The sequence below is a fragment of the Pseudonaja textilis genome, chromosome 3 (genome assembly GCF_049901715.1).
Source record: "Pseudonaja textilis isolate UNSWEBS1 chromosome 3, rPseTex1.2, whole genome shotgun sequence".
In the NCBI taxonomy this organism is placed as follows: Eukaryota; Metazoa; Chordata; class Lepidosauria; order Squamata; family Elapidae; genus Pseudonaja; species Pseudonaja textilis.
The window spans coordinates 119,232,582-119,258,346 of NC_141992.1; the positions used below are offsets into that span (position 1 = coordinate 119,232,582).

At 43.6% G+C, this 25,765-nt stretch overlaps 2 protein-coding genes across 2 annotated transcripts in view; both read left to right on the plus strand.

The window, feature by feature from the left end:
• Nucleotides 1-2,440: 2,440 nt before the first annotated feature.
• The window catches only part of ANKH (ANKH inorganic pyrophosphate transport regulator), a 115,006-nt gene continuing 91,681 nt past the window's right edge, over nt 2,441-25,765 (plus strand). Inside the window, exon 1 of the mRNA XM_026701048.2 lies at nt 2,441-3,556. Coding sequence (XP_026556833.1) covers nt 3,461-3,556 — 96 coding nt within the window. The 5' untranslated portion in view covers nt 2,441-3,460. The remainder of the gene's footprint in view (nt 3,557-25,765) is intronic.
• Nucleotides 8,805-19,306, plus strand: LOC148126306 (uncharacterized). Its single transcript, XM_087928713.1, has 4 exons — nt 8,805-8,952; nt 14,266-14,339; nt 15,208-16,685; nt 19,147-19,306. The coding sequence occupies exons 1-4, from the start codon at nt 8,805-8,807 to the stop codon at nt 19,304-19,306; spliced, it is 1,860 nt and encodes a 619-aa protein (XP_087784839.1).

Consider the following 25,765-nt stretch of genomic DNA (forward strand, 5'->3'; position numbering starts at 1 on the left):
AAAATAACTTGATTGGAATATTCTAGATTTTGGCTACATGGGCATATATAATAAATATAGATTGTCCTGCTACTTTTGTAACAAAGTTGCTTGGGACAGCCCAACCAAAAAAGAAGGGGCCCTATTTTCTCACAGCTAAAGATTTTCAAAAGAATCCTAGGGTTAGGGACAATACATTATTCTTGTAAAATTTTGCCTAAAAACTAAAAAGAATGAATGTATTGATTATAGTTTTGCAAACATGTTAGGAAGCAAAAACATTTGGCTTGTTGCAGGTTTAGAAAGCGACAAGCATCTGGATGTTCCTAACATGAGAACAAATTTAATAAATAAATGTTTAAAAATGCAATTCTAGCAATTCTGTACCACTTCATTTATACTTAACAGGTTTCTGTATTGGTCTCCAAGTACAGGAAGCTACTGCCATGTTTCTTAGGCAATGATCCAGAAATGGCTGATCGTTAGGGGTGTGCAATCCTTCGGAATAGGAGCTTTGGGAAGTATGAGCCAACTTCAAATCCAGCACCTGCCAACAACCCATTAAAGCAGCCACATCTTTCTGCTGGATTACACATGTAGAAAGGCTGCTCCATCTTTGGGTCTATGACAACTCACCGTGGCCAACTTACCATGGGACAACTCTCCATGGCTAACTTCCCACGGGACAAGAGTTACCCTAATATTGAACAAATAGTCGAATAGGATAATTAAAGGATAGCAAAATAGGGACAAAATAAGATGTAAATGACTAGTTAAAATAATTTTTAATTATTTTAAATAATGGAATTGAATCAAATTGTCCTGCAGCAAGTTGTCCTGTAGCAAGTTGGCCGTGGATAGTTGACTGTGGTTGAGTTGATTGAGGTGAGTTGTCCCAATTCTGTCTTTCTTTTGCCTCCCATTCTAGCTTTCCGTTCTTGTATTTCATGACATTCTCTCATATAAGCCAAGTACTAATCTGGTATTTCAACTTCTGCATTGATTACACTGGGTGCAAGTTTTTACAATCTGTCAACTGCTTGATTTGTCAAATAAGCCTACACGTTTACTCTTTAACCTGGAGCTTTCATATTTGGTATGCTAAGTCCAAGTAAATTCCATTCTATTATAAATATGGGTTACATCCCCCAACTACAATCTGGTATACACTTATCTAGGAATAAGTCCCATTGAATTCAATGCAATTTAGTTCTGAGTATGTACAGCTGTGTACATTAGCTGTAGTTACGCAAGGCATTGGCATTATAAACTACTATCTTCCAGATTTGGTTCTTAGACCTTCCTTACTATATTCTTGCTTGGAATGATGGATTTTGCATTTATATTCAAATGCAGTCCTGCCACTTTCTCAAAAGTCTTATGATTAAAATCCAGGTTGGGAGAAAGGATGTTGCAAGTAAAATGACACTAAAATAGACTTTGTTTGCAGTCTGGTTCATAAAAAAGAAAAATGTTCATTAGGAGGGACCTTCTCATCTGCCCACGTGTTCCAGTATCTGGAAATATGACTCAGTTGACTGTAAAACATCATTCCCACTTCATGTTGTTCTTCAAATTTTAAGAGAAAGTACCATAATTTGCATCAATTGCAAAAACATTTCAAATTCCCTTGAAGTTGCACATTTTTCTACTGCAGAACTATACCAGTGTTTTTACAGCTTTTTTTTTTTTGGTTTCATAACGCAAAGCATTTATAACATGCCATCTTAACTGCATCATTTTTGCTATTACACAGCAATCTTTCTGCTGTGAGATTTGGTGACAGCTTATACTGCTTTCGCCCTTTTTAAAGCAGCTTTCTGCTTCTTCCCATCATTTCCCCAGCCCTGTGACTCCACTGGCTGGGGATAAGGGGTACAGGAATTCGACAAGCTGCCAAATTGTGAAAGGGACCTATATGCAAGTATCGGCTCTGAGGAAGCTAGACCTGCTGTAGGAAGAAAAATCAATTCCAGTTCCAAGCTGGGAATAAAATGGAGGCTGCTTAAGGAAGAAAGTTTATTGATGAGCAGAACTAACAACAGCTTGCAGTTCTGGGACAGCTGACAAATTGGTTTGATGAATACATGAATTTTTATAGGGTTCTGACATGCTCCTAATAGTTGAGCCTTGTCTCTTTTGCTATTCTAATGGAGGTGGATTAGTCCTATTATGTCCTAAAAATCATGTCCGGTTTTCTGTATTTCTCCTTTGGGGAAAATATTCCATCCTGCCCCTTTTAATATTAAGAATAAATAATATTTTAATCTGGAGAAACGGGGGGGGGGCTTCCTACACTCTTAAGATACGATGAGGTAGGTCCCCAAACCCCAAAAGAATCGCCTTCTAGCTTCCCCCAAAGCGCGGCCTCCTGCAAACGCCGCGTGCTGTGGGCTGGATCCAGCGCAGCGCGTCCCTTTCACGCCCTTTGAGTTTTTGGCCTAAGCGCTTCGCTGCCGCTGCTGCTGCGGCGGGCGGGCAGTTCGACTGGTGCTGTGCCCAGGCCGCGGCGTGAGGAGGAGGAGGAGCAGCAACAACAGAGCATTTCTCTCTCCCTTTCCACCGGCTCCTGCTTCCTCGGGGGAAGACGCGAAGGAAGGAGAGGGAAGGGGAAAAAAACAAAACCCAAACTCATAGAGACCAGCTTGGGTAAAGCAGGCCACGTGCTTAACGCGCCAAGGGAAAGCGGCTGGCAAAAAGAGGCGATTTTTTTTTAAAAAAAAGAAAGAAGAGCGGCGCAGCGCGGCCTTTTCCTAGGCGGCTTTCTCCCTCCGCTAAGCGGCAAAGTCGGCCAGCTAGCAAAGCTCCCACCTCTTTCTGCCCTCACAGCCCCGGAAAGAAGAGGCGGCGGAGGGAGGGGAGAGCGAGAGAGGCGGCGGAGGGAAGAGCAGTGCAGATCCTGTGTGATCTCCACGCCGGGGATGTGTGGTTCTTCCCCTCTGCCACCCCCCTCCGGCTCCCATCACTTTCCGGCAGCCGGCTCGCCCACCTCGGGCTGAGGCGGGGCGCTCGCAGCTCCCTCCAGTGGGTGGGGTGGAGATGGTGGTTTGTTTGGTTTTTTTTTTTGACTTTCCCCTCCTTGGGGTTCTGATAATGGAAAAAGCGGCCGGAGATATTTCTGGCGGCGGAGGTAATGGTGCCGCCGGCGTCCCTCCTCCTCCTTTTTTTTCCACTAGCGGCAGATTATTGTGTGGGAGGAGGGCAGGAGCAGCGGTGGCAACAGGGATGGACTTGGTGTTTGGGATTTCTTGCTAAAGGGAGCAACGCAACCGCTCCGCGCACCAGACCAGAAAAGGAGGCAGACGCGAGTGGAGCCGCTGCTGATCGCTTGATGCCTCGCCGCCTTGCTGGGGAAAGCCGGCAGCCTCGTTTTTAAAGAAGCATCCGCTTCTTCTTCCGCCCTTCGTCGCTCTCCGGCTTTCCCACCTGGTAGCTTTCCCGCTCCGGCAGATGTGTTTGGGGTCGCTGCGCAGCTGGGACTATGGTGAAATTTCCGGCGCTCACCAACTATTGGCCCCTCATTCGCTTCTTGGTCCCTTTGGGCATCACCAATATCGCCATCGACTTCGGGGAACAGGTAAAAAAAAAAAAAAGCAAAGCCCTGCTCAGCCCAGCAATTTCTCCTGCTATTTTTTGTTTTTGTTTTAATTGGGGAACTTTATTGTTTCTGCGATTAACATCTTTAGGAGGGGAAACTCCCGCGAGTGGCAAGGTTGCCAAAGAAGCGGTGCTTCGTTGCCAGTCTATTTTTAGGCTCCCTAACGCCGAGTGATGACAAAACGCCACAACGAAGCTCCTTTTTCCTGGAGAACCAGATTCGCGGCCGGGTGGCAAAAAACAAAAAAACGCCGACTAGATAGTTTGGAGTGTCAGAGGCCAAGCCGGGCTCGTCTTTCCTAGGAGCGGAGGACGAACTGATGGGGTTGGACCCCCTAAGATTAATTATTGCAAAACGCCCCCCCCCCTAAAAAAAAAGCTGCGGGAGAGCAGACCGCGCAATGGGTGGTGGTAGTGGTGGAGTTATCATGGCTAGGTAAAAAAAAAACCCGATTGCATACAGTTCGTTATATTATCTTTAGGGGAGGCTCCCAGGGTTCAGCTACTATTGTGTCTTTCGAAGCAATATTATGTAATGCCAGACGAACCCAAAATGCTGCCTGCGGCATGCAGGGAAATGAAGTTGCCTGCAGTTCGATTAAATGATTGCACCTATATTCATTTATTGGAATGCCTGAGCTTGATTGAGGGGGGGGGGGCAGAGAATATTAGGCCCAAGCCCTCCATTAATTTATGGGAATTGCTCAAGGTTTTTTGTTAATTCCCCTCCCCCCCCAATTCTTTTAACATCTCATCTTTTGTTTCCTTGGAAGTAAACCCTGCTGTAATAGTTGAAGAGAGCTTACCCTCCCCCCTGAATAAGTATAGAGAGATTCACAGCCTAGATTGATTTCTTCATACATACCCCTTCCTCAGTTCTTTGAGAGAATTAGTCATCATTAAAGATTCTGGAATTTCTTGCATGTTCACACATGGATCATATTTTCTCCCCCTCCATAGAGTAGAAAGCTGAGTAGTGCTACAACCTTGCCACTGCTGATAACATGTGATTAAAAAAGTAAACCGGCTCCAGTTCCTGCTGCTTCAATTAATTTGTCCTTGAGTGACTGATGATGCCATTAAAGGGCATTTGGAAGGGATGTGTTTGGAGTTGGAGATAAGAACTGTATAGAGATTTATCTTAGGAGCAAGGCCTGCCTTGCTAGAGCTTGTGGGAAGTGTGCTGTTGCTTTAAGATTGGCCACACCTGTTAGTTTCTATTGGCAAACTAAGTAGATTTAATTGATCAGCTTGTTTGAGGACTACCTTTTAGTGGCATGCTGCAGTCAAGGTTTGTGACTTTGGAGGTGCTTGTCTGCTTCTGAACCCCTGCATTGGGTGCCAACCTTTAACTATTGTCAGTGTAATAAAAGGAGGAGAACAAATTGTGTTCTCTCATATTTGCACCCAACTACTAGGGTTCATCCTTTCAAAGATGAATTGTTCTTCACACATCTATGATTTTAAATGTATGTTTTACTACCTAGCCATTGATAAAATATAAATGTAACAAATGGATTCCACATTGTCAGCTCAATTAATCAGAATGTTGGATTACTCACAGCAAGGACAGAGAACCTGCATCTCAACAATAGGTCTTAGTGTTGCTCATCACTTGCTGTGCTGGTTGAAGTTCTCTTAGTAGTAGTTCAGCAATATTTAAAGAGCCAAATGTTCTTTGGTACAGTGCTGTTAGTTACTCGGTACTTACCTGAGTTTACTTACTGCTTCATTCATGAAACTGCTCTTACTTCTGCAGATCAGTGTATCTTGGTTTAACATAAATGTCAAGTTCTTGATATTAAAAATATTTAAATTTTGATAGTCTGCTGGAGAATTACATAGTTTTTATTTATGTGTATTGTAGCTAAATTAGAAAGGGCAATATAATTAGAATATGCATTGTCTAGAGGCTTCAGAAATTCTGAATACTTATTGACAAATACTAAATGTGATATGTTTTGGCAGCTCTTCTTATGTGTAGCTCCCAAATGGATCATGTTGAAGTACTAATTGGAAGATGAATGGCTACTACTAATGCTTTTTGTTATTCTTTCCCCTAATAATACAATATGGTATACACAAGAATGTATCCTTAGTTAAATCTTTCAGAGTAGTAGTTACTCCACTTCTGTATTTTTTCATAGTATAACCCTATACATAGCTATTCAGAAGCTTGACTGTTAGTTCACTGGTACTTGTGGTTGGGATTATAGCTTTCATGTTAAATTTCAATTAGAAACAAATTCATTGAGAGACTCTTGAAGATCCATCTACTTGCTAGTCTAGTTCTGATTATGACATAGTTGTTTAAGAATTTAGTGTCTGATTTGTAATAATTGCTAATAAATATCTTTGGTATTTTAAACTGTAACATCCAAAATAAAAAATCTTAATTTTAAACTGAAATGGAAAGGGGTTGGAATGATTTCAATAAACATCTTTAAATGTGGTTTCTTCTACTTAGGAGTTTCAATCACATGGATACAAATAAGCAAACTTTAAAAAAAAATAACTTTCCTTTTTCCTGGAACTTAATAATTAAAAATTACTGCCGCTTGGCTGATTTAATGGGACGTATATGATTCCCAAATCTATTCTGAAGTTTTACTTTTCTGCTTGATAATTTAATTAGTACACAGCAATTAAGAATATGTAAGATATACCCATTTACCTGGAGTAAATCTCACTGAACTTAGTATGACTACAGCTTTTGTTTGGAGAGAAACCAGAACATAATGGGGTGGGGTGGGAAGTAATCTATTTTTTTTTTTACTGGTGGACCTCTCTTTCCATGGGTCCTGATAGAGAAGAATTTTGTGAGAGAATTTCTAAACTCAAGTCAACTCTTAGGTCAACCCTTTCAGGAACATGAAGAGAGATGCAAAATATCTGTTGACTTAGAAAGATGGGAAGAAGAAGCCTAAAACTAAAACCCTGGATTGTAGACCTATATAGAACTGTGATTGCTGGCCACTGCAGTAGACACATTCTGTTGTACAGTATATGGCTTCCTGCCCCCAGAAGACTGCAATAAAGTAACTAACCTTGCTGAGTCATGTTGTGAGTCTTTCACCAATAACAAAGTCCCAAATAATAATTTCAGAGTGTGTAGCCTTTGGACGTAGCCAAGCTAGGTACAAAGCCTGCCAGATTTCTATTTAAGGATTTTTACAATAAGCTGCTCCCGAGCAATTGAACTCACTGATATGCTGTACTTTGTCCAAATGATGACTTCTGAACCTTCTTATCAAAGACTTCTGCCTGCTATCCAGGCTTTGAAGGAAAAAAATAGAAAGCATTGCACTTTGGATTTTCCCGCCTAGGATCTAGCATTACAAAAGTTAACAAAGTTTGGGCCTACCCTAAAAAGCTGTGCCATTAGGCAGTCTTATGTGGAGGAAGCTTTGATGACAAATTCCTTTATTTACAATAATGCAATCAAATCTCTTAGATTCGGAAATAATGTCAAGTCAAATAGAAGAAGAAGAAGAATAGGGAAGGCAAGTACTCAGTCACAGATAAAAATATCTGAATTAGTTACTTATTATCTATTGAATTTTGGGGCTTTGGGTTTGAGGTTTTGGGTTTATTGCCGAGTTTGTTGCAAAGACTATGATGGGAGAGAGATTAGACTGGTTTGGTCAAAACAAGAAGACATTCGGGAATGTCTATGATGTGGCCATTTGGAAATGGGAATCCAAAGGCATCCACACTAACTCATCAAAACGATGAAATCTGGATTGTATGTCACAATGTAAAGTCCAACCCTTTCATACTTGTGTACAGTATTGTGATGCAAGTAGGGCAGGGTTTTCATCCCAACACACATTTAATCACTTGCCTCTCCCCTGCCCCTGGAGATCTATGCGGGAGCCACCATGAATAGGATGAGATATTCACAATAGACTCAATCAGCTGCCAGAGCTTGCTAGATATAGCCATGCATAATATAATGCTGAGTATATTAAGTTATGCAAACATGTATATACAATTCCCAGAGGTCTTTACCTAGTGTATTGTTTAAACACTGTCATTGTAGCTTGCAAACCATATATGTCACAGCATTTAAATAATTTGCCAAGTTAGAATAATTTTATCATATAGCAACCTGCGAATTCATTTATTCAACAAACTATGGCCTTGTGAATTCATAGAAGTGTGATTTATTCAGTAAGCCATGGCTTAGCACAAAGTGGGAATCCAATCACTGACTCATAATGAATTAGCTGATGTCTTTTGTACTACAGGTAGTCCTCAAATTATGACCACAATTAGGACTGGGATTTCCATCACTAAGCAATGAGGATGTAAAATGTGATGTCATGTGACTGCGTTGCTTAGTGAGGGCAATCATGGCAGTCTCGGTTGCCATTGTAACTCCAGATTTGTGAGTTGTTAAGCGGAAAGCACCAGTGATAGCAGGTAAGGGACATGGGGGAGCCACAGGGAGGTTGGGAAAGCCTGCGCAAGTTGGGGAAGGGTGTTATGCAGAACAGCATGAGCTCAGGGGATGCTGAAGAAAGAGGATGCGGTGTGTGTGTGTGTGTGTGTGTATGTGTGTATGCTTGTATTTATGTGTGAGCTCAGGGAGGCTGGAGAAAGAATACAATTATATCTGATTGTTGTGCACTGCCCAACAATGGTGAGATGGGCTGCTATATTTTCAGGCAATTTTCAGACAAATGGTATAAGGCAGGAGCGTCCAACTCTATTTCATTGAGGGCCGCATCAGGGCTGTGCTTGACCTCAGGGGGGCGGGCGAGAGTGGCCAAGTGGGTGGGTTTGGCCAGCTTGATACCAGTCACTGGGTATGGCTGATGGGGTGGGCGTGGCCAGCTTGACGCCATTCCCCAAACTGCTAGCATGTTTCCTCTCTGCACTGGGTAGACTGGCCTGAAGCCACACTGGCCTGATGTTTCCTCTTTGCATTGGGTAGATCGGGCGGAAGCCATGCTGGTCCAATGTTTCCTCATTACATTGGGTAAACCAGATCGAAGTAACGTGGGCTGTCTCCTTACATTTTCCAGGATGGCCCCATGAGCCAGATTCAACCACATCGCAGGCCAGATTCAGCCCAGGGGCCTTTGACAAACTTGGTCTCCTGCCTGGGCAGGAAGTTGGACTGGAAGACCTCCATAATTCCTTCCAATTCTGATGTTCCGCATTCTATAAATTTGATTAATACATTTTAAAAAGTGCTGCCACACTGGGATTTCTGGCATACCATGGCTCTGGAGCTGCAAGAAGCCCATGAGTTGCATCCCAGGATGAGGCTCAGATGCATCCTGGACCAGAAGCATGGCACAAAGAGGCTTCTTGGTGCATTGTTGCAAGAGACCCCTGAGCTGAAATGCAAAGCCGAGCATGAATTTGGTAACAAAATTTCATATCTCATTGCAGGAGTTCCAAGATTTTGTCTTCCCTAAAATAGAGATAGGAAACCTTTCTGGGTTAATGTGCAACTAGGTTGCTGGATTACATTTAATTTGCCATGCTTGAACTTGCTGAATAGTAATACTACATTTTGTTATTGAGCCTTCTCATAGTAAAGGGGTGCTATTGATAGACGTGGCATTAGGCCTTGGATAGAAAAAGACATTGTTTTGTTACACTGATTGATCCAAACCGCTGTGGATATTAGGAAATGAGCCATTTCTGTGGTTCAGTTACATTCATTCTTTTTTTAGGGAAAGACATTGCAGTTTCCTTGTAGACATTCTGTTCAATCATAAGCCTTTAGCGCAACCTTTTTTTTCTGTCAGTTTTGAAAACTCTTTCTTTTAAGCCTGTCATAACTTCCTTTTGAATACCTGTTTCTTCTGGGTCCATTGGTGACATAAGTAAATACAAGTTTAATTATGCAAGTGAATGCTGGAACATTGGGTATTTATGTGCATTATTGAAGACTGCTTTTGTACTTAAAGTTTATACAAATTCTTTAAACCGTCAAAGATAGAAAGAACCATCATGCTTGTGACAGTTTCTTCTAAATGCCATAGATCGGACAAATGCCAGAACAAAGCTATTGCTCTTTTTATATATATCCCAGAACTATTTAAATGAATCTTCGGAATCCTGAATTCTCTACCTGACTTAGCAGGAGTTTTTATATCTGGGCTTTTTGACCTACAGGAAACTCTATGATCATGTTAATATCAGTTGGCATTGACATTTTTTGGGAAGTTTCAAGTTTTTTTGTCTCGTGATTTTTGTTGTTAGTTGCGAAGTTGTGTCCGACCCATCACAACCCCATGGACAATGTTCCTCCAGGCCTTCCTGTCCTCTACCATCTTCTGGAGTCCATTTAAGCTCATACCGACTGCTTCAGTGACTCCATCCAGCCACCTCATTCTCTGTCGTCCCCTTCTTTTTTAGCCCTCAATCATTCCCAGCATTAGGCTCTTCTCCAGTGAGTCTATCTTGTGATAGATCTATCCGGTGATAGATCAGCATTTACACCATGGGTGTCAAACTGGATTTCTTCGAGGGCTGGATCAGCATTGTAGTTCTCTGCCGTTGGCCAGCCGCGGGTGGGGAGATAGCACCCTGATGGCCAAAATGGGGCCCCATGGCCAGTTTTTGGCCTGGGAGGCCTCCTGCAGCACTTTGCTGGCCCGAACAGGGTGCAGTGTGTGCTGTGGGCAGCCCCTTGTAACCCGCTTTGGCTGCCAGAGGCACCGTGGGCCAGTCCTTTGCTATTTTCAGGCTGGCCCCATGGGCCAGTTTTAAGTACCCTGATTTACACCCAATAGTAGTAGAAGTCTAATTATGAAGACGGCATTGGATACATAACTGATTTCTTTAGTAATATAAACTATACTGGTATGTCAAAGTCAAGGCCCTTTTATATCAGGGTTTTCAGGGAAGAACTAAAGACTAGAAGGACTCATTTTTAGCAAAATGTTTAACAGATGCAATGCTAAAAGTTTCAATTCCCTTTTGATTGTTAGTTTATCATTCTAATCCATTCAATTCAATTAGCATATATGAACATTTCCAGCATTCCAGAAATAGTAATATCTATTTTTTTTAAATTCATATTTTTTTCTATTCACAAAATTTGATCAAATTAGGGACTTTTCTACTGATCTAGTGAAAATTTGTTCTGGAGGTTGAGGAATTAGTTGGGGGCTGAAAGCAGAGGAAGAAACAGCTAAAATAATGACAACAGCAAATACCATTTACCTGAGATTTCCACAAATGGAAAGACTTTTCAATTATGTAAGAACATAACTCAGATAACTCAGTGTTGCAGATATACTGAAGAGCTGAGATTACTTAAACATTGTGATACTCAACATTTTAATTCAATGCTGTCCTGGGTCAACAGGATGGGAAATTCCTTTTCTCCAGTAGCTAAAGAAGAAAGAGAAAGCAGCAATGACATCAAGAGAGAGGTCAGTTTGCCCCTATCAATTGTACCCTATCATGGTAAAAACCTCTACCAGTGTTATGCCCAAAGAGGTGAGATCCAATTTTCTTTTTACAACCGGTTCTGTGGGCGTGGCTTGGTAGGCGTGGCAGGGGAAGGATACTGTAAAATCTCCAGTCAGAGGTGATATTTACCAGTTCTCTGAACTACTCAAAATTTCTGCAACTGGTTCTCCAGAACTGGTTAGAACCTGCTGAATACCACCTCTGCTGACAAAGGTATAGTATGGACTATGCTCACTAGAGAGGAAGGGACTTCTGAGAAGGCATCTCCTTTCTCTTGCAATTGCCTGGATTATGACTATCAGCAAAAATCATCAATATTCTGGTACAATTTCTGATGCCGTTCAACTGCAAAATAATTATTAGTCTCCTAAGCTACTTTGTGAACCCACATGGCTATAGAGAGATCAAGGTGTTAATATCCTGCTGAAATATTCTTGCACAAATCTAATTATTTCATTAAAAAGTAAACCATTAAGTAGTATAATTCAGCAAAGCATTGTTAACAAGCCAAATCATGATCATTCTCTTGTATCTATAATAAGGTAACATATAAGCAACCGTTGCCAGAACACTTATTTATAGTATCATTAGAGTATTTTTCATGTAGACATCTTAAAGGCATAATAGAATATTTTTAAAGAAAGATCCCAAGTGCTTAATGGCAACTCCAAGAAGAAATAATGGGGAAATGTGCTAACAACTCACTAAATCTTTTATTGTAATTGTTCTCAACTTTAACCAAGCTCCAAAATCACAGGTGGGCCCTACTGAAGGCAATATAAATTTACAAAAAGAATGTGCAGGTACTACTTAATTTTCCACTGCAAGCCCTTCCCCTTTCTGTTCTATTAAATGCGGGGGGCAGCTTGTAAATGATAATATGTCATGCCTATGTTTTTGGTGGCTGTTACTGCTGACTGGTGAATATCCACAAAGATTTCTTTGTCTCAATCATTTCTTATCCTTACACAGCACATTTACCTCTTTGGAATCTGCAGCTTTTCTACCACAGTTCAAGACCCTCTCAATTTAAACCGTGGATGGCAGGAGGTGGAGTCCAGTATGGTGATCACTAACCCATTAATAGACCTCTTCTAAATCAGACTTGTGGACTTCAACTCCCAGAATTCCTTTGCTGGCTGAGGAATTCTGGGAGTTGAAGTCCACAAATCTTAAAGTTGCTAAGGTTGGAGACCTCTGTTCTAAATCAATGCCTGAAGTCTCTCTTGAATAAATTAAATCGTGTGTAAAACTTGCGGCCTGTGGGCTCCACCCCCACCCAGTTTAGCGAAGGGGAAAAAAGTCCCGATACATCATGTGATGCTACCGATCTAATGATCCAGCCATGTATATAATTCATGGCAGAGAGTTGTATAAAATAATGTGTTTTATAAATAATGATTTTCTTTTGTCTTAGCCATATTTCATTTGTTTTTTGTTATTTTGCTGTCTGATTTTCAAAAGGGTTGTGGATGTCATAGGTTAGAACTCTATATTTCTCTCTCACGGTTTTTACTTGTCAGCATTATTTCCAGAGGGGATTTCTACTTTAGTCTGTTACAGTGAAAACTGCCAACAGCATAGCACTCTGCAAACAAACCTGTTGGCTCTGTTTTAGTTAAGATCAAGGAGTGTTTTTAATATATTTTTTGTTTGCATATTCTGAATGTTTGTAGTACATAATTCCTTTTCTGACACTGTCCTGGACCTTCCTGTTACTGCTCTGAAGAGAAAGACAATGGATTAGACAAGAGATATATTTAATGTTCACCCACCATCACTTTGCTGCTGCTCCCCCACAGCTCTTTTTCCACTAGCAGTAATCTAGAGCAGGGGTGTCCAACCTTGACAACTTTAAGACTTGTGGACTTCAACTCCCAGAATTCTGGGAGTTGAAGTCCACAAGTCTTAAAGTTGCCAAGGTTGGACACCCCTGATCTAGAGCAAAGTTTCCCCTGCACCATTTCTTGAAGGAAAAGTAGCTAAGAATCAGGGTCATTTTACCCATCATTTCTTCACAGCTGATCATTCTTTGCTAGTTTACAGAGGAAGAGAGCAGACAAAACCAGCAGAAATATATCAAAGTATGGTTCAGGCATGAGGGTCTATCATGACACAAACCTAAGCAGACTACTTTAGGCCGCAGATTCTAAGTAGTATGGAAAGGCAACAAATCATTTGTTATTTAATTTGTTCCATTGGATTTTTATTACTAGGTTTTGGGAGATGTGTGTGTGTGTGTGTGTGTGTGTGTGTGTGTGTGTTTTGAGATTGATGTCTTGGCTTTAGGGGTATTGCCTTCCTTGACTGGGAGAATTGCTGCTTTGCCTCCATCAGCACAAAATCTTGGCCAGCCTTAAATGAGCATACAGTACTGGTGTGCCTCTTTCTGATACCTAGGTTTCCTCCTTTGTCTCACATGATTGATTGCATTTTCCATCATTGTCAGGGTTGTATTGATTGGGAAGGCCACTGGACAGACTGCACAGCTTTTGCTTTTGTAGTTATGACTGGTTGTACTCTTTCCCTGCATCCAAATGTGGAGCTTCTTCTTAAGATGGCCTTTATTTTTCCTGTCATCTTTAACCTAAGCCAGGGGTCTTCAAACTTGACAGCTTTAAGACTTGTGGATTTCAACTCCCAGAATTCCTCCTCCAGTCAAGTTAGCTTAGGAATACTGGGAGTTGAAGTTCACAAGTCTTAAACTTGCCAAGTTTGAAGACCCTTGTTCTAAGCAGTTTTCTGCTACAGCTTTGGAACTGTTTCCCTTGACCTTTCAGTTATTGGACCAAGGCCTTAGAGGCCAACTCTATATGCTGCTTCAAACTCCCTGAATGTATGCCAGATGGGGGAAAAAACATTGAGCAAGGGTAAAAGTAAAATGTGAGCAAATGCTGGGTAATATTGAAGGATCAAACCCTTCCAGTGCATTAAATTAGGTAGAAAAATCTCACCTGTAAGGTAGGGCTGCTGCAGCTTTAATGATGAAAAGAAGACAAATGGTAGAGATACCAGAATTGAATGGGGAAATATGAAGGAGTGAGAGAACATGGAATATGTTAAATTTTAATATAACTTGGGGGCTTTGTAGAATTATCACACTGTCTGAACAACTAAATTTATTATGTGCAATTCTCATGAATGATCTATTATATCAGTCCTGCACTGTTAGGGACTTACCCATCTTAAACCCAGCCATTACATATGCAGCAGAGACTAGATAAGCACTGTGGTTTTATTCCTTATAAGGATTTCCAGGAATAGAACGGTTGTCAGATATTTCACAAATACAAGACTGGTGGATAGCATTTGAAGTTCAGAAGGTACAAGATGTACTGGATTGCTTTTATTCTAAGGGAATTGTTAGGTGTCTAGGATTGTTAGGGAATTCTGGCTGTCTTCCTTCTCTGTTTTACAGAGCCTCCCAAGATTTGCATTCCAGCATTAGAAACCAAAGTATACAACTATCAAATCTGCTTTTAAAGTTTGTTAGTTACACCTTGTAAATATTTTTAAAGCAGCTTTTTCCAATTTGGTACATTCCCAATATACTGGAGTGCAATACTCAAACAATTCTCTTTCCAGGAAGTCCAAATCCAACAAATCTATAGAGTACCACGTTGAACAATATCATTTTGCACATCTGTAGGTTACTAACAAATATCGAAGGATTCCCTTTAGTGGAAATTCTCCCATGAGCTGTTCAGAGCATCCATAAGTGGGGAGGTGCTTCAGTCTCTTCTGGAAAGGCTGGGCTTAAAACTCCGGGACGCTCCTCCTCCTCCATGGGACTCCTCCTCAGCATCCCCCAGTTTTAGCTCAGCCTTTGTGGTAAGAGGTTGTGCACTCCCTGACTGGAACGGCTTTGCTCAAATTCAGGTTGGATCTTTAAAACCCTTAACCATTTAATTTGGATTTTCAGGTTTCCCCCTCTATCTAAGCAAAAAGTAACAATTCTAAAACAGCTTCCCTCGTAAAGCAGGTAGCTTGAGGCTTTCGCGTCAGGAAACAGCCTTATCTACCATTCCGATCACTTTCCCTCGTAAAATTAGCAGAGCCTGTCACTCCTCAGGCAGCTTGAGGCTACTGCCTCAGGAAACTGTTTTATCTAGCCTTCCGATCGCCTGCCTTGCAATCGGAACAGAACACTCCCAGCCACGATTTTCTTTGCCTTGCTGTTTCTCTTGACAGCAGCTTTCAAATCGCGAGTTAGAGCAGCAGCAGCAACGACTGGCTGTTTCTGGACAAACCCCCATAGTCACATCTCCCCCATTCGGCACTGCCTGGCCAATTCCAGAGGCAACCTTCATACCTATGGCCACCGGCCTGAGACAGGAGGAGGGATTACCTGAGACTATCCCCATTGAAATTAGGCAATGGATGGAGATGACGATTCAAAGGGGCATTGCGGCTGGACTTCAGCAATCCATCCAGACCAGACACTTATTGACCGCTTCGGATGCGGGATCCCTGTCCGCTCGATCCTTCGAGCATACCCAACAACATCAATTTCAGGTATTCCCCAATATTCCTAACTTATCAGCCCAGGGCCTCTGGGAGGAAGTGGACTTTGAGGACCAGGAGGTTTCCATGGAGGGGGGGTCAATCCATCAGATGGACTTGGGGCTGTCAGAGGCTGACCCACTAGAACGGGGAATGTCGGATGACGAAGGCCTCATCCCAGACCAACCTACTTTTTCTGGCCTTTTTCGCCAGCACCTCTTTAAATCCTTACTATTCAAGGCAAAGAACACCGCTAAACTAGGCACATCTGAACCTCATCCATTGCCAACAGGGTCTCAGGACGAATCCGAGGACCTAATATTCTCACAACCGGCTAATGAGGTGGAAACTACCCCTGTCCCTCGTATGTTTGCTGAATTAGTACAAAGTCAATGGGCATCAGCAGCATCATACCCTGCACCAACAGGGTATGATAAGCTATACTTCAATTTGGCACCAGAGTTTGCAAATTTTCTAAAAACGCCAGAGGTGGATGAACTCATAGTGGCACTGGCCTCTTCTTCCACTTTTCCTAATGAGGCCGAGGAAACCCTGAGACCGGAAGACAAGAGAGCAGAGTTAGCACTACGTAGGGCACACGTTTCTGACGCCTGGGCCATTAGGGCAGCTACAGCTGCGTCCTTTTTTACATGTTTTTCCCTTCGATGGCTCTCCCACCTGAGGGATATATTGCCGGCGTCAAATGTCAGAGCCCACCAGGACATAGCTAAAATTATGGCAGCCGCAGAGTTCTCCGCCGACGCCACATTTAACGCAGTCAAATTCTCATCTAGGGCCATAGCATCTCATGTATCAGCACGGAGACTGTTATGGCTCAGACATTGGCAGGCGGACACCAAACATAAATGCAAGCTGGCATCAGCCCCAATATCAGGGGATAAATTATTTGGCAGTGTCTTGGAGCCCCTCATACAGAACAGGAACAAGAAAAAAGTGCTTCCCCCTCTATTTTGTAGGTCTGAAAACAGAACGTCCCAGTTGTTTCGAAGGGGTTCCTTTCGACCCTACTATCAGGGCTCCCACATTTCCATATACCAATCAGACCTGCCCACTACAGATATCTTAGATTTTGCTATTGTGATCGGCACTATGAATATATCACCCTGCCATTCGGTCTGGCTTCGGCCCCTAGGACTTTTACCAAGGTCCTCACGGCATTGGCTGCCTTGCTCAGGATCAAATCTGTCCGCTTACAATGTTATCTGGATGATATTTTAATTTTGTCATCTTCCAGACATCAAGCACAATTGGATACCAAGTTTACTCTGGAGACCCTTCAGGGTCATGGCTTTTCCATAAATTGGGATAAAAGCCACCTGATCCCCTCAACTAGGCTAGTTCATTTGGGGGCAGTGATAGATACCATGGAGGGCAAGGTCTTTCTCTCTCAGGACAGGTTAAACAGTATTCAGTCTTTGGCCAAAGAGATCAGGGCCTTAAAAGAGGGTTTCCCTGGCATTGCTGTCTCAACTGTTAGGGAAACTGATTTCTTGTATTTCCATTGTGCCTTGGGCTCGATTCCATTCTAGAGAGCTACAATGGTTCCTGCTACCTTTCCAGCAATCCGGAAGAGCCACCTCCAATGCCCGGATAAAGGTACCGCACAATGTTCTCCGATCGCTCCACTGGTGGTCGGAAAAAACTGTAAACAAGGGGTGCCCTTTCAAGGAACCTCACAGGGCAACAATCACAACCGATGCCAGCCTGATAGGATGGGGAGCTCACTTCCAATCCCACACTGCACAAGGAGTTTGGACTATTTCCGAACAATCACAAAGCATCAACCTGTTGGAACTGCGAGCAGTTCACCTGGCCTTACGCAGTTTTCTACCCCTTCTTCATTCATGCCACATTCTGGTCTTGACAGACAATACCACAACCAAGGCCCATGTAAACAGACAGGGGGGTACTCATTCCAAACTTCTGATGCTGGAGACGACCAAGTTGTTCAAATGGGCCAAGACCAATCTGTCTTCACTCAAGGCAGAACACATAGCAGGGGCATTAAACACACAAGCAGACTGGCTCAGTAGGGCCACGATAGATCAGGCAGAGTGGCGCATACACCCGTCTCTCTTCCAGGAAGCAGTGCGGAGGTTTGGGGAACCGGTGATCGATCTATTTGCCTCTCCTCTCAATGCCCAATTGCCCCGGTATATTTCAAGGTACCCGACTCAGAGGGCGGAGGCCGTCAATGCCCTGCGATGTCCGTGGCCTCCCGGACTTCTATATGCGTTTCCTCCACTCCCAGTAATACCCAGGTTGATCGAGAAGTTATTGGAGGAATGAGCGGAATTGATATTGGTCGCCTCTTACTGGCCCAGGCGAACGTGGTTTGCAGATTTACAGGACCTGTCGAGAGAACAACCTTGGAAAATTCCACCGTCGAAAGCTTCCCTCTCCCAAGGGCCGATACTTCACCTGAACCCACAATGGTTCAGTCTAGCCGTATGGAGGCTGAGCGGAGCTGTTTAAGGGCCCAACAAATTTCAGGGGATGCTATTGCCACTATTCAAGCATCCAGACAGGCCTCAACAAATCGTATATACGAGGCCACGTGGTCAGCCTTTTGTCGCTGGTGCCAAGGGTCTAAGATTGACCCAACTGCTCCATCAATAGGACAATTATTGGGTTTTTTACAGGAGGGGTTGACCAAGGGCCTATCTCCAAATACATTACATAGACAGGTGGCGGCTTTAGCCTCGGTGATAACCTGGGGTGACCTTCGTTCCATAGCACATCATCCACAAGTCCGCAGTTTTCTCAAGGGTGCTGCAAACTTACGACCTCCTGTAATTCACTGCTATCCCACCTGGGATCTCAACAAGATGTTAACTGCTCTTACAACTGGTCCGTTCGAGCCTCTAAGAACCACTAGTCTTAAATTCCTGACATAAGGTGGCCTTCCTAATTGCAATCACATCAGCTACAAGAATTTCCGAATTGGCGGCATTGTCAATGTGTAAGGACCTGTGTGTGTTTCATGCGGACAGAGTGATTCTCCATTTGGCTCCATCGTTCACTTGTAAAGTAAATTCAACCTTCCACAGAGCTCAGGAGTTGGTCCTTCCAAATTTCTGTCTGAAACCATCTCATAGGCTGGAACATCAGTGGTATAGACTTGACGTGCGAAGGGCCTTACGCATCTATCTAGACCGCACAGCGGCATTTTGAAAATCTGAGGTTCTATTTCTATCCTTCAACCCATCCACCTTAGGACAAAAGATGTCGTCCATGACCATCGGTAGATGGTTGAGAGCCACCATAGCCAAAAGTTATGAATGCCAGTCCATCTCAGTTCCTAAGGGCATTACAGCCCACTCAACAAGGAGTGCGACAACGTCAGCAGCATGGGCCACACAGGCCTCCATAGACGAAATTTGCAGAGCGGCAGCTTGGGCTTCATCATCTCCCTTTGTCAGAAATTATAAAATTGATACCTATGCCTCAGCGGATGCTTCATTTGGCAGAGGAGTCCTGCAGAGGTTCCACAGAGTATGTGAGGGGATGCTGTTCCATAGGGAATTAAAAAGTGTTGGCTGATAGGAACTAGAAGATGGCCCATTTCTGCAGTACTCCATGCTGTGTGGAATATCCTCCCCTTAGAGCATGCCTGTCAAACTGGCGACACATGGGCCATGTACAGCCCACGCAGGCCATATCTACCCCAGCTCTGCAAAAGCAAAAAAACATTGCAATACGTCATGATATGGCCCGCGATGTCAGCAGGTTTGACACTCCTGATGTCAGCAGATTTGACACTTAGAGATTAGACTGGCCCCATCCTTGTTAGCCTTTCATAAGACTCTAAAAACTTGGCTGTGATCCTGATCCTGGGACTCTGTCCAGTGGTGGGATTCAGATTCTTTAATACCAGTTCTGTGGCTGTGGCTTGGTGGCATGGCTTGATGGGTATGGTAGGGGAAGGATAGTCTAAAATCTCCATTCCCTCCCCACTCCTGGGAAAAGGTTACTGCAAAATCCCATTCCCTCCACACCCCACTAACCTTCTTTCCAGCTCCGTTCTTCTGTGCAGGGCAACAAAAGAAGACCCAGCCAATCAACTGGAAATCGGGAGAAAGAGAATAGATGGGGGTGGGGCCAGTCAGAGGTGGTATTTGCCGGTTCTCCAAACTACTCAAAATTTACGCTACCGGTTCTCCAGAACTGGTCAGAACCTGCTGAATACCACTTCTGTAAGGGTCTTGTTTCATAGCTTTATTACTGGCTAAGAATCTCAGCTGCTATGTGTATTTATTTTGGATTTTTAAAATTTAAATTTTTTCATTTTTTGAAATGTTTGTTGCTTTAATTGTATATATTATTTTTAATTGTATGCATCACAAAGTGATTGAGATGGGCAGCTATAGAAACTGAATGAATGAATGAAATAAGCTGACATTGTTTAATAGAAAGGACCCAGAGCATGCCCTGTTTATTAGGTCTGCTTGCACAAGTAGTTTGGCCCTATGCCATGAAGGCCTTTATAGGTGATGACCAGACCTTGAGTTGCACCTGGAAACCTACCGGCAGTCAGTGCAGCTTGCAGAGCAGTGATGTTTTATGCAAGTAATGAGACATGCCAAATGTAAAATGACTCTGAGTCAAATATGTGTTGCAATTGTAAATAAGTTATTTCGTATATTATTTCAACTTTGAGAAGATTTATTATTTTCAGATGATCATATTCTTTTAAATATGTAGCTATTGTAAAGAATTTGCACCTGGGCAAATAATTCTCTCTGTCATACCTACAGCTAAAACACTTATTCTTCAGTAGTAGAAACATAATTATATGGCTCCAGTTTATAGAGTTGACGTTATTACCACTTATGAACTTACATGCATAGATTTATTATAATGAAATATGACCACCATTCATTGAAATGCTCCTGTAGAACTTATATACTGTTTCTGTAAATATATGTCCTATATTTTAAGTGCTCTTTGATAATTTTGTGCATTGTTTTTCTTTCTCTTTTTGAAGTTCAATGAAAATAATTTAATAATGATCTTAATAATAATTTATTATGTTTTTAAATTATTTCAGAAGTGGAAATTATTTTTAGTGGTTCTATATGCTTATTATTACATGAATATAAAAATAATAGTCATATGTCACCTCCAAAGAGTTGCACATTTGCTTTTAAGCTGCTTGAAATATGCACAATGTGTTGCTACACATAAGGCCTCTTTACTCCAGTTCTTTAAAAGGGGAAAAATATAATTACTTCGATATTTATAACCTTTGAGTTTTAATTCTTTCCTCGTATTTTCGGTCTTTTCTTTCTGTCCACTAAAGCATAACGACTTTTCTACATCTGCTGTCCTGTTTTCGTTAAAGAGTTTGAGAGATACTGTGAATGGTCTACTGGTTAGGCTCAATTCCAGCATTGTAACCTGGTCTTAAAAATGATAATCAAGGAAAGGTTGCAGAGGCCCAAAAGATGATCAGATTTCCCCCAAAATAGCAAAAACGATCTAGTTTTGAAAATTTTCTGAAATGAGATTGAAGTGGACCACGCATATAACAAGGAATATAATTATATCAATATAACAAGGAATATAATTATATCAAAGTATATTCTCTGCACTATAGGTCATGCCTAGCAAAGGATGTAGCTTCCTCTTTCTCTTGCTTAACATAAACCCACAAGGTCGCTGGTTTAAGGAACTTGAACTAACCATATTACTGTAAACAAGGGTGGACATGGAAAATGTTGGTTGTGTAAGATAACTGAATGATCAAAACATGTTTGTTATATCCTCGTGATACTTCCTCTCCTGGAAATATATGCTTTCATATTTTCCTTATAATATATTATACATTTTTGTCCATATTTGGTGAATGTGGTAAGAAGGACGCCCAAGTCCTTGCTGATGTCATATCTAGTATAAAAGTATCGTCCCAGGAAGAGCTGGGGGTTCAGAATTTGCCATGTTAATGCTCTGAACGCTTTGCGCAAATAAACCTGTATTCTTCCATCTCTCGTGGTCTTGTGTCCTGATTCGGAATCTCGATTTGCTGCAACATTTAATGGCGACCGCAGCAGGACACAAGGGGCCCTGAGGCCCTCTGGAGGGTCCATCCCGACTGCCAGTGTATCGGTGAGTTGAAAGGAACATCCCAGGCACCATTGGTCCATTGAATCCGAGGGACTTCCTCAGACTGCTGTTCCCTGGAAGCGGCGATCGATGCACCCAAGAACTGCTGGTGAGAGGTGAGATGAACAGGACAGGGGCTGGCCAGCTGTGGAGAAGGAAGACGCCTGCAGGCAAGTATCAAAACTGAGAAATAATCCCTCCCTGTAAACAGGGACAGGGGAGAGGACTGATCACCCTCTGTTAAGGTAAGGTGGGAGGAACTGTTGGGTTTTTGTGTGATGAGAGACTACTGCAGTTTCCATTGGTGACCGTGAGTGTCCTGCACCGTGGGTCAGTAGAAAGTGAGTGGCGTCCGCAGTTCCCCTTCGAGACCGTGTGCATCCGGCTCCCTGGGTCGGATGTGTATGTATGCAATTCCTTATTGTGTCTGGAAAAGGAGGGACCCCATACCCTCCTCTCCGATCCCTTTCCTCATCTGTCTTGTCTGGTTATTTGGGTGGTCCATGGGTGGTGGAGGAAGCAAGCCTGTGACCCCGTTAGAGGTTATGCTAAAGCATTTTAAGGAAGCATACCAATCGCAGGACTATGGTTATAAGTGGAGTAGGCTGAAATTGCAAAAATTCTGCGAAACAGAGTGGCCCACATTTGGGTTTGGTTGGCCCCCTACAGGCACACTAGATATCCCTATAATGGTGCAGGTACACCGCCTAGTCTTCCACCCCACCCTGGGACACCTGGAACAGGCCCCATACATAGACGTTTGGCTGGACTTACTTAACTACCCCCCTCCGTGGTTGAAAAAGCTTAAAATGCAACGGTGTAAGGCCCTGTTGTCGCGAAATGTCTCTCTCAAAAAGCTGCAAAAGGTCACACAGGTTTTGCCCAGCTGCCCGGAGGAAACGCCACACCCTCCACCATATGTGCCCCCAGGTGGCTTCGATAATGGGTCAGAAGGCGAAGAATTGACAGGGGTATCTGGCTTCATGGCCCAACTAGACCAGTTGTCCCCCTATGTGAGAAGCCCTTCTAGAACTTCAAAGACAGACCGGTCAATGCAAGCTAACCGATCCCGACGGGCAGCCTCTACTCCAGTGGAGAAGGAGCCTGGCCCCGCCTCACCGGCACCTAGCCTAGCCCCCTCAGACCAACCACCTGCAGTGCCAAGCACCTCATCTATGACCGAACCGGTGGCAGCTAGGACTAGGGCAAAAACAGAACAGCCTTCCTTGGTGGCCCCCCCTAAGGCAGATGGATCAATTGGCTATCAACCCGAAAAACCCTTCTGAGTTGGTCATGCTGTCACTGTTCCAGCATGTGCCATTTACTTCCTCGGACTTGCTTTAATTGGAAATTACATTATGGCCCATTCAGTGAGAAACCCACAGAAGTGGCAGACCTGGTAAAAACAATAGCAGACACCCACAATCCCAACTGGCTAGATATCCAACAGCTCATGGGAACACTGTTTACCCTGGAGGAGAGGGAGAAGATTAGGAACGCAGTAAGTGAGATACTGAAGCCTGATGTTAGGTTGTACCATTCCATTAACGACATTATGGAGGAAAAATACCCGTCCAGTAATCCGGATTGGGATCTTTATAGGGATGAAGGAAAAGCACAATTGAGAGATTATCAGTCTCTCGTGGTGTGGGCCATCCGCCTCGCGGGGAAGCCTGTAATCAATATGTCAAAGCCCTCTTTAATATTACAAGAACCTACAGAGAGCCCGGAGGCATTTTACACACGCCTCATTGATGCCTACCGTATGTATGCCCCTATTGACCCCACCAACCCAGAGAATGCCTGGATGTTAACCATGGCATTCATCTCCCAGAGCGCCTCAGACACGAGGCGAAAATTACAAAGACTTGAGGGTGCCTTAGGAAAGCCCATGAGTGAATTGATGGAGGTAGCCAGAAAAGTTTTTGCCAATAGGGATAACGAGGAGGACAGAAAAAAGGATCAGAAAATGCAGAGGAAAGCTGAGTTAATGGCGGCTGCCATGATGTGGCCGCCAAGAGGCAAAAGGTTCAACCCTACAAGGGGAAGGGGACAAAGCCTGCCGAGGGGCAGCAGGCAAGCGCTCAGTCGCAATCAGTGTGCCTTCTGCAGGAAACAAGGACACTGGAAAGGGGAATGCCCTGAAAGGAACACAATTGAGAGACCTGTAGACGGTGGAGGAGGACCTCCACGGAACCTCAGTTTTGTAGTAGAGAATGGCCAGAGAAGGCCCCTGGAAAGGGGCCGGGGTAGACAAGATGCCAGAAGGGGTCTAGGAGGGCCTCCCCTAATGGGCTTGGCACAGGTGGAAGAGTGGGACTGAGGCCGACCGGGTTCAGAAAGCCCCCCAGAACCTATGGTCAGCCTAAATATTGGAGGCAAACCAGTCACTTTCTTAGTCGATACGGGCGCCACCCGGTCTGTCCTAACTCAACCCTTGGCACAGGCATCCCGACAGGCTATTAATATCCAGGGGGCAACCGGGAATATATTGCAACGCCCCTTTCTAGAACCCCTGGAGTGTACCTTGAAGGGACAGGCCATAACCCACCAGTTTGTATATATGCCTGACTGCCCTATTCCCTTACTGGGAAAGGACCTGCTCTGCAAACTTCAAGCACAAATCTCTTTTAAGGAGGATGGATCCATGAGTATGGGGTATGGGAAAGTAGGCCTATCTGTACCCCTGGAGGAATCATGGCGACTCATGGTGGCCAGGGATCTTGGAAACAAGGATGAGGACAAGTGGAAGCAGTTCAATGTCCCTCATTTGTGGGCTGAGGATAACCCACCCGGTTTTGCAGCCCACCGTCCCCCTATCCTAGTGGAAGAGGTGCCAATGAAAGTGCCTGTACAAATCCGGCAAAGGGCGTACCCCCGCCATATCATGCAAGCTATCCAAGATATTATTGACTTGTATCTGGAACACCATATCTTAGTGCCTATTGAGTCACCCTGGAATACCCCCATATTGCCCATCCCGAAAGGGGATGGCCGCTTCCGACCAGTTCAGGATTTGAGGACTGTTAACTTAGCCACAGTAACCATCCATCCGGTGGTCCCGAACCCCTACGTAATTTTGGGCCTGATTCCCCAGACCGCCAAATGGTTTTCGGTCATAGATTTAAAGGACGACTTCTTCACAATACCAATGCATGAAAATAGTATCTGTTTGCTTTTGAATGGGAGAACCCCACCACGGGTCGGAAACAACAATATACATGGACTAGACTGCCCCAAAGGTTTAAGAACTCATCAACTCTCTTTAGGGCTGCATTGGCCAAAGATCTCGAGGCACTACACATCTCACCCCCTGATGTAGTGCTGCAGTATGTAGATGATCTATTGGTCACTGGCCACACAGAGGAGCTTTGCTGGAACAACACATACGACCTTCTATCTCTTTTACAGAGTCTAGGATACAAGGCTTCTAGAAAAAAGGCACAACTGGTTTTACAATCAGTTAGGTATCTGGGCTACGATATAGAACAAGGGAAGCGTACATTAGGCCACAAGCGTAAGGAAGCCATATGTCAACTCCCTGCCCTGAACACTAGGAGGGATCTAAGGGGCTTTTTAGGGGCAGCAGGGTTTTGCTGAATCTGGATTCCCAATTTCAGTCTTATAGCAAAACTCTTATATGAGGCCACCAAAGGAGCGGATAAAGACCCGTTACAATGGGGTAAGCAGGAAGAAGTGAGCTTCCGATCCCTCAAACAAGCCTTGTTACAAGCTCCTAGTTTAGGCCTCCCGGATCTCGATAAACCGTTTCAGTTGTTTGTAGATACTAAACAAAATGTGGCGGTGGGAGTCCTTACCCAGGTCATAGGAACCTGGCACCGCCCAGTGGCATACCTCTCCAAACAACTTGACAATGTAGCTAAGGAATGGCCAGCTTGCCTTAAGGCGGTGGCCGGGACTGCCGTTCTGACACAGGAGGCCAGCAAACTAACCTTTGGCCAACAATTGGACATTTACACCCCCCACGCCCCTAAATCGGTGTTGGAGACAAAAGGCCATTTGTGGCTAACCAACCCTCGCATGTTGAAATATCAGGGACTCCTCACTCACAACCCAATGGTTAATATCGTCCAATCCACTACTTTGAATCCAGCCACAC